At 37.0% G+C, this 14,009-nt stretch overlaps 1 protein-coding gene across 5 annotated transcripts in view; it reads left to right on the top strand.

The window, feature by feature from the left end:
- Nucleotides 1-14,009, top strand: part of adam23a (ADAM metallopeptidase domain 23a) — a 39,654-nt gene that overhangs the window by 18,350 nt on the left and 7,295 nt on the right. For 3 of the 5 annotated variants that reach the window (XR_007439156.1, XM_049479334.1, XM_049479337.1), the window contains exons 19-25: nt 1,742-1,792; nt 2,745-2,808; nt 2,921-3,026; nt 4,027-4,146; nt 4,365-4,533; nt 6,938-7,049; nt 11,539-11,629. Coding sequence is in view for 4 of the 5 variants with exons in the window: in XM_049479334.1 (XP_049335291.1) it covers nt 1,742-1,792; nt 2,745-2,808; nt 2,921-3,026; nt 4,027-4,146; nt 4,365-4,533; nt 6,938-7,049; nt 11,539-11,629 (713 nt within the window). In the remaining variant the exon portion in view is untranslated. Of the gene's footprint in view, nt 1-1,741; nt 1,793-2,744; nt 2,809-2,920; nt 3,027-4,026; nt 4,147-4,364; nt 4,534-6,937; nt 7,050-8,860; nt 8,952-11,538; nt 11,630-14,009 lie in introns of all 5 variants that reach the window. The other 2 variants (XM_049479335.1, XM_049479336.1) reach the window with 2 other exon arrangements.

The following is a 14,009-nucleotide window of genomic DNA, read 5'->3' as shown; positions in this document are numbered from 1 at the left end:
CTAATGCTGCAGGTCTCGGCTGGGCTGGAGGTGTTTAACTGTGATGATAACAGCCGGGTTAAAGTATGTAATGCTGCAGGTCTTGGCTGGGCTCAAGGGGTTTAGCCGTGATGCTAACAGCTGCTAAAAGATATGTAGAGAAAACATTCCACATACTTTTAATTGCTTATCTTTTTTTTTATTGACTTATTACTGGTAATCATTTCAACGACATGAGTTTCATGCAATATAGATCTAATGCAGATTATAGTTAAAATCTAGCTTGCTAAGTCATTCTTTCTGTCTACTGATTTTTTAGTAAATCTTATATTTTCTGAGACATTTTCTTATTGAAATATAAGGGCGGATTATTTTAAAATTAATTATGCAAACATGGACACAAAAATAAGAATGAATTGAAAGGTATTGTACTTAAAAAGTCAAAGAAACGACACATAATTTAGGCTGTAGGTGCTCCGCTGACCTCAGCTTAGCTGTACCATTATTTAGCTTGATTTCTGCTAGGCTGGCTGCAGCACTGGTTTTAATTAAGCTTTAGGAAAGTGGATCAGCAGCAGCATTAGACCAGAGGTCTGCAGTCCTGCGGGAGACCTGTGGGAGGATTTAGTGTCATGCACTGGGGGAATCTCTTAGATTAATGCACAGCATATATAATAGTCACTTAATACAAAATCACTTAATAAATTAGCATATATAAATTATATATAAGGATAATAACAGCAAAAATAAATAAATAAACTTATATAAATAAAACAACCAATTCCATGAATAATATATCAATTGCATTGTCCTTGGCCGTGTCCCAAACTGCTTGCTACTACACTAAGCAGAATGTAAAAAGAGTGTCTCGCCATTAGTGAATTAGTTTATAATGTACAACACAACATGTTACATCCTCAATAATTTAATGAGTCATTTCAGAATTGTGATACATTATTCTTCTCTCACATAAACAATTTTTTATATTTTCCTTACTAATACTACTAATACTAATTATATTACTTCACTATTAATAGTTTTTTGGAACAAATAGTATTAACTAATTTTTTATTAACTGATCCCAGCACTCACATTACTGATTATCTCCTGATTTACAATCCCATTTTATCAAACTTTACATTAACTACATGACTATTTAGTTAACAATATAATTAAATATAATTTACGGTTAAAAGTTATAGTCAAAGCCATAGGATATAAATTTTTTGTGTATATGCAGTTTCTGTAATTAAATATTATGTTTTATGTCTGTGCCAAATGTTCTGTATACCTATACAAATATTTTAAATAAAAAAAACAGTGCTAAAAACATTAAGAATATATCCTGCACCTAGTGATGCCACTTCCTCTGAAATCAGGATGCATGTGGAAGGCAATAAAATATGTTGAGGATAAATAAACATTATATCATTTATTGGGATATTAAGAGTGATATTGATTGGATCTCGATTACATTGTTAATAGAAATGTGCTGGATTTTCATACATTTCTGTTTTTAGATGTGCTGTGTGGATTCTAGTTTAAGGTTAGAAAAGAGTTAAAGCACAAAATAGTGAAAATTGTAAAAAAATTTACTGGTTTTAACAGGTTAATGATAACAGAATGTAATAATAAGTCAATGTTCCCACCGTAAATGCACCCACAGTTCTAGAATATCCTTTAAAATAATGTCTTCATCAATAGAAGCTGCATTCTTGGAGAACATACAGAATGTTAATGAATATTTTTCTTCTTTCTACAGTGCCCTCCTAACCTTCATAAGCAGGATGGCTACCCTTGTCAGATTAACCAGGTGAGTTGTTTTTATAGCATTTAAGTATTGGAGTAATACACACTACTATGTCAATATCAGTATAGTGACAAAAGTGCCTTTTGTGTGGCAGCAAAGTTATTTTACATTTTGTGCAAACACTGTGTAACAATGATGTATTCACCCTTTACTCTGTATGAACACATTATTACACATAGACAAAAGTTTACCTTCACTTTAAATAACTTTTTATACTTTTTAGTTTGATTTGAAGTATGATGTTTCGTACCATGTATGCAGTGCTGCTTGGTTAAGTTGCATAATTCTAAAGCGATAAAATAATACATTTGTGTAAAAATGTGAGGATTTTATTTAGATATTTCAACTATACGTTTAGCTATTTTCAGAAATATCAAGCTATATAAACATTTAAAAAAAAATCCTTGTTCACCTTGCCATCTTGTGATAACTCCATAATTTTGTCATCAGTGATATCACAACCTTCACACTGTTTCATTTTCAAGGGACTGAAGACACATGCGGCATGTTCAGCCATTTTTAATATTACTTACACTTATTATTTTTCATATTTAGCTGAAGTTGATCTTACGCTGTCCACCTGTTTTGCTAAAATGCCAAAGTTATTAAAATAATTTTAGAAAGACTAAATATCTTTAAAACAGAACCAGGTCAACATGAACAATTCAACATGTCTGTTCATCAAATGCAAGTTTTAACTAAAATTGTCCACCCTGTTCTGCACCTTGCCTTAACGGGGTTGGTACAAACATGACAGAAAAAGTTTAAATAAAATGTAATTAAGCTGGAAAATATTATTTCTATGTAGTCTGGAGTCTTATGAACATGCTTCACATTTAAGAGAATTAAGAGTTTAAGGGTCAAAAAGCACAGTATTCTGTACAGTATATGACACTAATGACATTTCAGTTTCAATCTGGTATTCCTCATCTCCCTGTATCTTTTCTTGTTTCAGGGTCGGTGCTATGGTGGCGAATGTAAGACAAGGGACAGCCAGTGCAAATACATCTGGGGTCCAAGTGAGCTTTCACAGACGACTGGATCAGTTACAGTAAAATACAATTACAGACTATCCCACTGTGACATAATGTAACTCTCTCTCTCTCTCTTTTCTCTCTCTCTTTCTCTCAGAGGCAGGGGGCTCAGAGAAGCACTGCTATGAAAAGCTGAACACCGAGGGGACGGAGAAAGGGAACTGTGGATCAAACGGAGAGAAGTGGATCCCCTGCAGTAAACAGTCAGTTTACATCCAGTGTCATTGTTCAGGCATCAGGAAGAACTGGGTTCAACCTAATCATTTGTATTCAGAGATTAATCCAATTAAAGGTTACATTTAACCCTCACTGACACCCTTTTTCTTGCAGCAATTTAACCTGTTAGGAAATTATTTTAAATAAACATATGATCAGAGTTTCTGGTGCAGTTATATGATGTGTCTGTGTTTACCTGTGTCACAAATACAGAATATGGAAACACAAATCCCTCAGTTAGGATCCACCAGAAGTTAAGTTTCTCATTGCTCTGTATTATCATAGGTCATATATTTATTAGAAACATGGAGAAACACAGAATTAGACGCTGCCAAATAGAATCTCAGTAGATAGACTTGTGCTTCTGTCAGAGTCATGTAAAAAAACTCTTTTATGTGGCAGTGATTTTCATATTTTACACTTTACTTTTTTTTTTTTAGCACTTTTTAATATATAAGAAGCTTGTAAGGTTACATAGAGCGATCTACATTAAATGTTTGTTTTAGCTGTACAGATTTGAATCCCTTGAAAATAGCTGTAAAAGAAACAAGAGTTTGCATATTTAATAACTCTAAATTGGCCTGTTTGTTACTATTTTGGTATGTTTTCGGTTATGTACAGTTTTATGAAAAATTTTGGGCACCCTTGACAATGCTAATAATTTTCTTTTATAAATTATTGGTTGTTCAGATTCAGTTAAATATATCATCTAGCAGACGAACACAGTGATATTTGAAAAGTAAAATGAAATTTATAATAAAAATGATCAGGGTTGCCCAAACCTTTTCATACCATTGTAACAAAAAAATAGAAATTGTAATTAAGAATCACTCATTTTTGAAGAACATAGAGATTTTAGAATTTTTTCAATATTTCCCAGCTCTAGTAACTACTGACATTTACATTACTACTGTCCACCATTAAAAACTAGAGGCTTTAATTTTTACATCAAACCAATTACCTATTTTGCTTTATCTTCCTCACCAGTGACGTGTTCTGTGGGTACCTTCTGTGCACCAACATCGGCAGAAATCCGAGGATTGGGACTCTGAAAGGTGACATTACCCCCACCACATTCAACCATCAGGGGCGACTGATAGACTGCAGGTCAGTTTCACTGGATCTGTAAAAGTAATATTTCTCACTGTGGTCATACTCTTTTGCTTGATCTGTGTAGATTTTTATTGCTTTATGCAATAAAAAAAGTTTACAAGGCACTGGCTCTTCTTGCCTTCTCTAATTTCTTTCGATCTGTCAGCTCATGTTTCTCACACTCTTCCTTTTTTTTTGTTCACAAATTGATCTTTTCTCACCCCTGCTGTCAGCGGCGGCCGCGTCCTGTTGGATGACGACACTGATCTGGGTTATGTGGAGGAAGGGACACCGTGTGGTCCCTCCATGATGTGCCTTGACCGGAAGTGTGTACCCATCTCCTCTCTCAACCTCACAGCCTGTCCGTCAGGACCTGATGGACGTGTCTGCTCTGCACACGGCGTGAGTCAGTGATTGCGCGCACCATAAACTAACTATGATCTCCATTATTTCACTGGTTTAAAGTTTTAGCTCAACATTTTCTAACTCCAGTACAGAAAGACTAATATTCTGGATGTTGCATATTGTGTCTGTTTTTTTAAATATTTTCTATCAGCACAGAGACAAATACCGGAAATCGAAAAGTGCTAGATGTGTGTAAACATTGCAGTTTTATGATTATGTAGTTTACTATATAGAGAGTATGAAGTCGTACTGCAGGACCAATCAGGGGCAATGCCACATTAAACCTTCCAGGTACACTTGGAAATAGATCGTCCCAGGCCTCAGTAATGTTCTACATGGTCTTTAAAATTGAAATGCTCTTTATTTTAAAGCAGATTTTTTTAAGCTGTAAAAATGCCTACACAATGTGAAATCCAAGAAAAAGACAGCTGGGTGACAGGCTGTCCCTTACAGAAAACAAAAGCTATACTGCCCCCAATGCTATCTGTGTTGTATTGCAGTCAGAAAGGTGTTTCTCAGGTGTGCAGGGTGAGGGGAAAGAAATAAATGTGCAGAGTAGGAGGACACCTGGACCAGGGTTGTGAAACACTTCTCTAGCGCATCTTATGAATGTTATGTATCATTATAGAGAGCTTTAGATAGATCTCTATGATAAATTAATCAAAAGAAATGCTTAAAATAAAATTTTCTTATTGACTGCCACTGAAAGTTAAATGTTTTTCCTTGAAAATATACATTGGTATGCCAGATGTCATGGGGCAGAAATTATTATCCTGTCCACTTATTTTATAATGTCCTATAGAATGTAAAGAACACTGCACTGACCTGTGAGATAAGTGTGTGGAGTCTCCTACATTTAATATGGATGTAAAATCTATGAGGCCTCATTCAGACTCTATAATTAATTTCACCTTGATATTTTTACACTGATTCTCAGTGTTAAACCCACAAGATAGCACCTCACAACTATATAAACTTATATTTTCCTGTTGTGAGTGTTCCCAAGCCATCCCCTGAAGTAATATTTTATGATCTGTTTACATGCTGCTGTCCCATGACTTTTGGCAAATCTCCTGTTGGTTAGGTCAAATCTCCCTGTGGATCAAATTAACCCATTCCTCTGCCTGCTGAACTGTCAAGCTCAACATTTTCTTATGCTCCATTTCTTCGTGCATTGCTCTGGTAATTAATTTAATTAGAGCTCCAAATTAAGTTAAGATTTGTTCCAGAAAATTTTTCAGCTGAAACATGTATTCAACTGAAATACACACAAATGCCTTTTCAACTGATCATGATATATATCCCGGTATTACTGCGCTCATGTTTATGGATGCTCACCTGTCTTCTTTTGCTCACCAGTATGTTTCGGCAGTCTTTGTGAAATTCCACAATATTCTTTCCAACATGTTTTTGATGTTTCTTAATTTCCATTTTCCCACTCTGATGAGTGGCTCCATATTAGCAGCAGCGCAGCACTAAACAGCTGCTATGTTAATCCGCCAGACTGTGGCAGATATCTGATATCAGCCTGGGGAAAGAGGTCAGTAGATCGGTTCTCCCATAATTAGGTTTCAGGATCCATTATTACCCCATATAAATAATACATGATCACTCCCACAGACTCCTGTATACTCCTATCTTAAGTTGGGTAGCTTTAACCTTGCAACAGTTTTCCTAATAGACAGGGTTTCTCAGTCCACTGAATTGTTCAGAACAATGCTTGCCTTAAACCTTAAAGAAGCTGAAAATGAAACTACTAACATTTTTGTGTCAGCTGGGACTATTCAATACCAGGATTGCATTAGATAATTTGTTTTCAAACCAGGGCTTGATATTCCTCAAATATATAAGCGATTCTCAATTACAATTTTTTTTTTTTTCAATACAACTTTTAGATACAATATATAAAAATATACAAACTATTGTTTTTTTACATTTATTTTTATGACTCAAAACCATGAAACTAATACTGTGAAATCAATGTAAAACAGTTTTTTTATTTAGCTGGCTAGTAGCAAGCAGCTCCCTTTAATCGTTTTAATATAGAACACTGTGCAAAAATAACCACCTTATTTTTCAGTTTGTGTAAAAAAGGTGTAAAATGTGAAAATCACTGCCATATAAAAATATCTTTTTTTTTCCTCACAGGTTTCTGTTCCCTCTAGGCGCCTCTATATGAAAACATGTTCAATCTTTATTACCCCATTTTAAAAGTCACACTAATTCTATTAATCTAATGAATTTAATTAAGATACCAGCACTATTTCAACCTTACTTATTTTGGCAACTTGTCACTGCATTATTTTTATTTAATTTAGCTGAATAAAACTTGACTGAGTTTGAAAGCTACTTATCTTGTTTCTTTCCTCTCCATTTTTCTCTATTTCCTGCTTGCTCTCAGGTGTGCAATAATGAAGCCACCTGTACCTGCGACTCCACATGGGCAGGAACAGACTGCAGCATGCATGATCCACCGAAAGAGCCACCTGTAGTGGAAGACGAGGGTCCTAAGGGTTCGTGACTTCTCCTTTCCTCTATACTTATATTCCACACAGACACCATCAGCATCTTTTTTTCAGTCTTGCCCAAATTTAGATTATATTAAGGCACATCCATGTAAACTGGGCTTGCCCATAACTAGCCCCAAGACTAGTGCGTATGCTGTCATGTGAAAAAATTAGGACACCCTATGAAAACCTTTGTCTTTTTTTAAAACATTTTTATATGGGCATTTTGAGCATCATTTGAACAGTATTCATTAGATTTATTAGATTTATTAGATATATTTATCTCCTGAAAACTGTTTATTTGGGCACTTCTTAGCACTTCTATTTACTTACAGTAAGCTTAGATTCACGAATTTCTCCAGCACTAAGGCTAGCAGAGGTTAGGCGATAATACTTACCTCTGAACAGGTAAATAGCGGTTAGCGCCAATGCTAATGCTACTTCAGCCTCAGTGTTGGAGAACTAAACTGAAGCTCCTGTATAACTCTGTACTTCAGCAGAGTGGCTTTACTGCTCCTTACAACCTGACTGGTAAACCTCATAAATAAGACCCACTGAACTTAAAAGGCACACTGGTGATTTTTGGGAAAATTAAAGGATTTTAAGTGTGCCTTATAGTGTAAAAAATACAGTACATCTGTTTAAAACACATTGATCCAGAAATCCTGCCATTAGTCTAGGTGCCCTCTGACAAGCTTTAGTCTTGCTCGGATGTTTTTCTGACAGTAACGATTTTCTCCTTGTGCTTCTTCCATTAAAATGTCTCTTTCTGCTGTACATTTACATCAGCTGTGGATGGAGCTTCCAGGTAGTGATGATATTTTAGGATTCTTGAGGAATTCTTTACACATCCTGCGATCTGCTCTAACTCTAACCAGTAGTGCTGTGCGATATGACAATAAATATTGTGGGGAAGGTAAGTAGCACGATAGACACTTTTCTATCGCCCCCACAATATTTATCATATCGTTTCTACATTAATTCAATCAATTATTAAATAACGTATGCTTTACTTTATTTGACGAACACAGGCGGACACGCCGGTTCGTGACATGCTTTACGTTATTAAACTCATGAGAGCTGAACAATGGAGTCGCATTGTTCTTTTGAAAAAATTACCTCATCTCATCTGTTTTCATTTAATACAAATATATAGCTGCACTAAAAGGTAGTAATTCTCATTTGTGAAAGTTGGGTTTAATGTCACTTTGAAATAAAGTTGGAAAAAGGTAAGCAATGATATTATTTTGTCATATTGTTTGAAGAATAACTGAAAACAAACTTAAATGTGGTATATCTTGATATATATCGTTATCGTGATATAAAAAAATCCATATCGTGATATATGATTTTTCCCATATCGCCCAGCACTACTAACCAGACTGATATGCATTTACAGTGAGATGTTTGGATCAATGCCATAGTTACCCAACCTAACAATCAAAATCAAACCAAAGTAATGTATGAGAGTTAAATAGGACAGACTCCTCCCACATACTTTTGAACAAAGCTCTAATCATCTGCAGCTGATGTGCTTCACCTCCTTCTAATTTTACACACTTCTGACAGCAATAAATATGGGAGTGTCCTAATTGAAAATGTATTTCTTTACTTTACATTGCACAAATAAGTGAAAATGTTTCTTCAGTTTAATTTGTTTATATTTAATACCTCAATTTCTATCCAAAATATTGCTCATTCATATGATGAGGGGTTTTCTTGAGGTGTCCTATCTTTCTCACATGACTGTACATTCTTACCGTGGGGCCTTATCTTACCTTTTCTCTGCTGAATCACCCCCTATTTCCTCTGCGCAGTGAGCGTGGCCACTAACAGGCTGATAGGGGCAGTGGCAGGGACCATTCTGGCCCTGGGGGTGATTTTTGGAGGCACTGGGTGGGGAATAGAGTAAGCACTTCTTATCCCTTTCAACACCACTCCCCCAGCAAGCGGGAGCCACCCACTGTGATCCCTTGTGTGTGTGTGTGTGTGTGTGTGTGTGTGTGTGTGTGTGCCTGTGTGTAAGTGTGCGTGTGTCCTCCCAGTTGCTTTCTTTCTTTCTTTCTTTCTTGCGTTTGTAGTGGTTGTTGTGACAGTGCCATGTGATTGATTGGTGTTGTGTAAACCTGCTGGATCGATCAGTATATATCATTTTTCTCTCCCCCCTTCCTTGACTGTAATCTCTATGAATATGATCATTATTACTCTGTGTTATGCAGTGTTGCAGTGCTCTCCTTACTGGTCCATGTGGGGCATTGACGCACAGAAAAAAAAACTAAATATTGAAAGAATGTGAGGAAGGATAAACGGAAAGAGAGACACAGAGAATGTCACTTCCTGGAGTGAAGCTATTCACTCAAAGTGTGACCTTACTGCTTTCTGGGAAACAGGCAACAGAGAAAAGCCACTCCAAATACTTACTGCACTGTGACCGGGTCAAGAGAGCTCAGGAGAGTTCTATTAGGAGTGTATCTGTATGTCAGTTGCTCAGTTTGTGTGTGTGTGTACGTGTGTGTGTGTGTGTGTGTGTGTGGGAGTGGTCTCGTCAGGCCCCCTCAAAGTGTTTATATGTTTGAAGTCAGGACATTAGATTGATATGGCTAAGCTAGAAGTTTCTTCCATGCTTTATGGGGATAGGAACAAAACTGGGAATAAGAACAATATACTGGTAGGAACCAACCCAGAAAGCATGGAGAATCAGCCAAAGCTTGTTAAGACTATGCATTGGCTATGATGAATTAGGACAAATGTGGTTTATACTCGGCAACTGGAGAGTTGGCACAAGTGGCTCGGATGTAAGACCTAGAACCAAACTAGAGCAGGACCAATGCAAATCATGCTTGTTTTTTGGTAAATGGCCCTGTAATTTTTGTTCTCTGGGAAAGTTTAGAGAGCGATTTGTCGCTTGCCACAAATTGTGGCTACAAATTGCATACTCCCAAAGGAAATAACTGGTTGCCTGCTAGTGTGAACACAGAGTAAGGCGTAATGCCTTTAGCTGTTTTTCTTTTTATTTTCTTTATTATTTTTTTTATTTGTATATTTGTACAGTTCGTGCCAAACCTTAAGAACAGAAATGCATATATATAACTTTAGCATCATATCAGAGAGTATAACATTAATCATTAGTCAATATTATAGGGATGTTCCAGTGTTTTGAATCTGAATCTGAATTTGCATGTGTGTCATACTGTTGATTTTCATATACAGTAACTTCAGTATGTTTCCTGTAGTTATAGGGAGACAGGAAGGTGTTTTACTTTTTAACTAACTAAGGGTTTGAAAAGATCTGGGTTTGTACTTCGTCAGTAATCTTTTTTGCCTAGTAATATTGATTAGATCCTGGCTACATTCTGAGTAAATTTCAAACCAATGCAAACTACTATCTTTTTTTTGGTTCTATATAATGCAGCTGTTAAGTTTATGAGTGGGGGGGCGAGTGGTCCAGCGGTCTAAAGCTCTGCCACTATGAGCGAGAGGTTGCAGGTTCGAACCCCCACTCATGCAGCTTTGCCATCAAAATTGGCCCTGCTCCCTCCGGGTGGGTAGATGTCGCTCTCTCCCCACATCACTAAAAGGATGATGTCTGCAGCACAGGGCGTCTGTGAGCTGATGTTTCAGAACTGAGTCGCTGCGCTTTCCTCCGAGTTTCCTCCGGCTTCACATGTATCGAAGGAAGCATGTGTTAGTCTTCACCCTCCTGGTGTGTTGGGGCATTACTAGTGATAGGGGGAGTCCTAATGAGTGGATTGGGTAATTGGCTGTGTAAATTAGGGAGGAAATGGGAAAAAAAATTGAAAAAAGATGAAAGAGTTCTTGCTTGGAGATGGTCAACAGACATACAATATTACACACAATTGTTGGTGTGGTTTCCTCTAAGCGCTGGTGTTGGCTACCCAGCAGTGTTGCATTGATGGCAGTTGGTAAAAAAGCTAAGTCTGGTCTTTACCATTAGTTTAAGAGGAAGTTTTTTTATGCCCCAGATGTTTCAGTATCTGTCTGTTGGTTCTTTTTCACCGCCAAAGCATGTGGATTGTCATCTACTACCCAAACACTCTGGCGGTCATCCAGCATCACAGAATCACAGTTACATGTGTAACTAACGCTTTTCATACACTAAAATATGTAAGTGTGTTTTATTTGACCAGCTTTTCTCCTATTTACCAAGCACTGGGAAACATGTTGAAATTACTATATGTGGAAATCGACTATACGCTACAGACGCAGCAAATAGACGTTAGGCTGACAAACGCTGGACTTTCCTGTAATTAACCACTCATGCCTTCATCCACACACTGAGTCTGTATCACTGTGGCCCCTCATGCAGGATCCAAGGACAAACACACCAAGCCATTACTGCAGCAGCCATGCAAACCCCAGCAGCCCACAGAGGATCTTACAGCTTCTTGCATTTCATGTGTACAAGCCTTGCGTGCTGTGTGTCCTGCCCTACACAGCTTACGCCATGTCTCTCTCCCATCATGCCCCTCTGCAGGTCCTAGCGCCACCAACCTTATCATAGGCTCCATCGCGGGGGCCATCCTGATGGCAGCCATAGTGCTGGGGGGGACGGGATGGGGATTTAAGTAAGAGCCACACCGCATGCTTCTTACTGCCTGCCTGCCTGGAACAGGCTAACACACATACACACAAACATGTTCAAACACACAAGTATACAAACACACACACAGCAACAGTACACATTCACACATCCGGGCCTGAGCTTCTGCTACAGACATAACTTTGGACCTTATATACGTCACAAATGTACAAACTTGGTTTTGCATTTGTCTTAATAATTATGTAATTTATATTTTAACGTATTACAATTGTATCATTGTACTATAACTACTATAACTAGCAGTTCATACATCCAATACAATAGTTTAATAGTTAGATAGGTCATTAAATTAAATAACATTTTTCTAAAATTGAACTTACAAAAGCATCATTACATTTGTTTGCAGCTTTATAATAATTGGCCTCAAATCTAAAAGTCATTAATATATAACATTTACCACAGTGCATTTCATATACAGCTTGTTGTATATATGTTCAGTTATTGATTTTGATTGGAATTAAACAAGCCAATCCAGATTGATTAAGCCTCTAACAGACTGTAGCAGAACCTCTAAAAGACTGGCCCGACGCTTGAGATGCATGCGTGCTAAATGATAAAAGTAACAGTTCTGAATTATGACTATCAAATTTTTATCTCAAAGAGGAGGAAGTAACTACCTGTTTGAGTAATTTCACACACTAGTATGAAGAAAATGTGTAAAATGTACAGTACACTCTAATTTAATCTATAAGAAATGAACAGAAAATGTGTGATTTTTTCAGAAAGTGTTGATACAGCAGATGCACTGGATCATAAAACAAGTTTGCTGTTTAAAATGTTACAAAAATAATTGTTTGGCATAAAATCAAATTTACACAACTTTTTTTCTGTACCACAATGACTCTGACATGTCTGGTGTCTAAATTTTGTCTCTTTACTTTACATCTGTAACCTACATCTTTTGTGTAAATACATCAACGTCAAAACTATATAAAAAAACACAGGTATAGGCAATACATATTGTAAACATACTGTAAATATTTTATATATAGATTTTTCAGAGGTGCACTCCAAACGAAGGGTTAAAAGAAATCATGGCAACATAGAGGCACAAGAAACCCACACATTACAATGACTATGGCATCATCTTAGTTTATGTAGTATGTAGTAGTCTTTCTAGAGTCTTTCCTGTTCCACCTTAAATGTTCAAGCAGTTATATTATATAATCTAAGGCCTGTGCATTATTTGGGTGGGAAATAGCTAAATATCACAGAGGAATTATTGTCGCATCACTCCTCCTTCTTTTAAAGAGATACAATGCCCTAAATTTAACTAGTCCATCACAGAGTATTTTGAAGACATATCATGATCTTCAAGGTTTGTCTCATTTCTTAGGAGAGGATTTTAACCACTCAAAAACAAAAGGTAGTGATATAGGGGATAAATGAGAATGGTTAGCCTAGTATCTCCAGCACTAAAATAAAGAAGCAAAAAGTTGGACACCAAACATATTGTGGATGTAAATTTGATTTCATGCCATCCTATTACTGTAAGTAAGCCAGTGGGTTTTAACAAATCTCTGCTCTTTTAAGAAAATAAGAATTGGGAATTTTAAAGCCATAGAATGTGTTTATGGTATTCCTGCTGAAAAATCCAGCTCAAGACCAGTTTTACTTCATTTTGAACTCAAGTTCTTACTGTGCTATTATGCTCCTTCGTCTTCGGGCAGAAACACTGAATAATATTTAAAAAAAAAAAAAAAATTCCACCACTCAAGTGACATCTTTGTCCTAAACAGGCACAGATTGGTCCATGACCCTGGAGAAAACTCCTTCCGCTTTTTTTCCACAGGGGACATTGCACTGCGTAGTTGATAATGGTGTTCTTGCTTATTCAGCTGAACTTCCAGCACCTTATGTTTGCTATTTTCTATCTTATCTTTTACTGGTTGTGTTTTGGGTCAGCTTTGCCACCCTCAGCACATGCAAACTTGATATCTGAAAGTGGTTTAGCACAACGTGAACCCTAAAAAGAAAGGCCACGATTTGGACCGCCTGCATCGAGTGTTTGGGTCGGGGGCACGCCAAAACTGAGCTAGCCGGCCCCTTTTTCATCATGCACTGTATCAGCTTACCTCTGCCAACTCTTTGTCACAGAGTCGAGCTGTTCAGACATGAGAAAAAAAAGTCTCAGTAAACTCCAAGCAGTACAGTGCTACTGGAGCCTGCTGTTTTGTGGTCAGATTCCTCCCTTACAGCCTTCAGGGATTTTATTGTCCTCTATTCCGGAGGACGTTCAACATCAACAATCAGATAAACTAGAGGGAGAAGAACCTGCAGCCTAATGTTACTGTAAATGGGTTGTTTGGACCAGTGGTCCAAGATATCATCTACAGATTAGAAAA

The sequence above is a fragment of the Astyanax mexicanus genome, chromosome 5 (assembly GCF_023375975.1).
Source record: "Astyanax mexicanus isolate ESR-SI-001 chromosome 5, AstMex3_surface, whole genome shotgun sequence".
Classification (NCBI taxonomy): domain Eukaryota; kingdom Metazoa; phylum Chordata; class Actinopteri; order Characiformes; family Acestrorhamphidae; genus Astyanax; species Astyanax mexicanus.
This window is presented reverse-complemented; position numbering and strand designations above follow the sequence as displayed.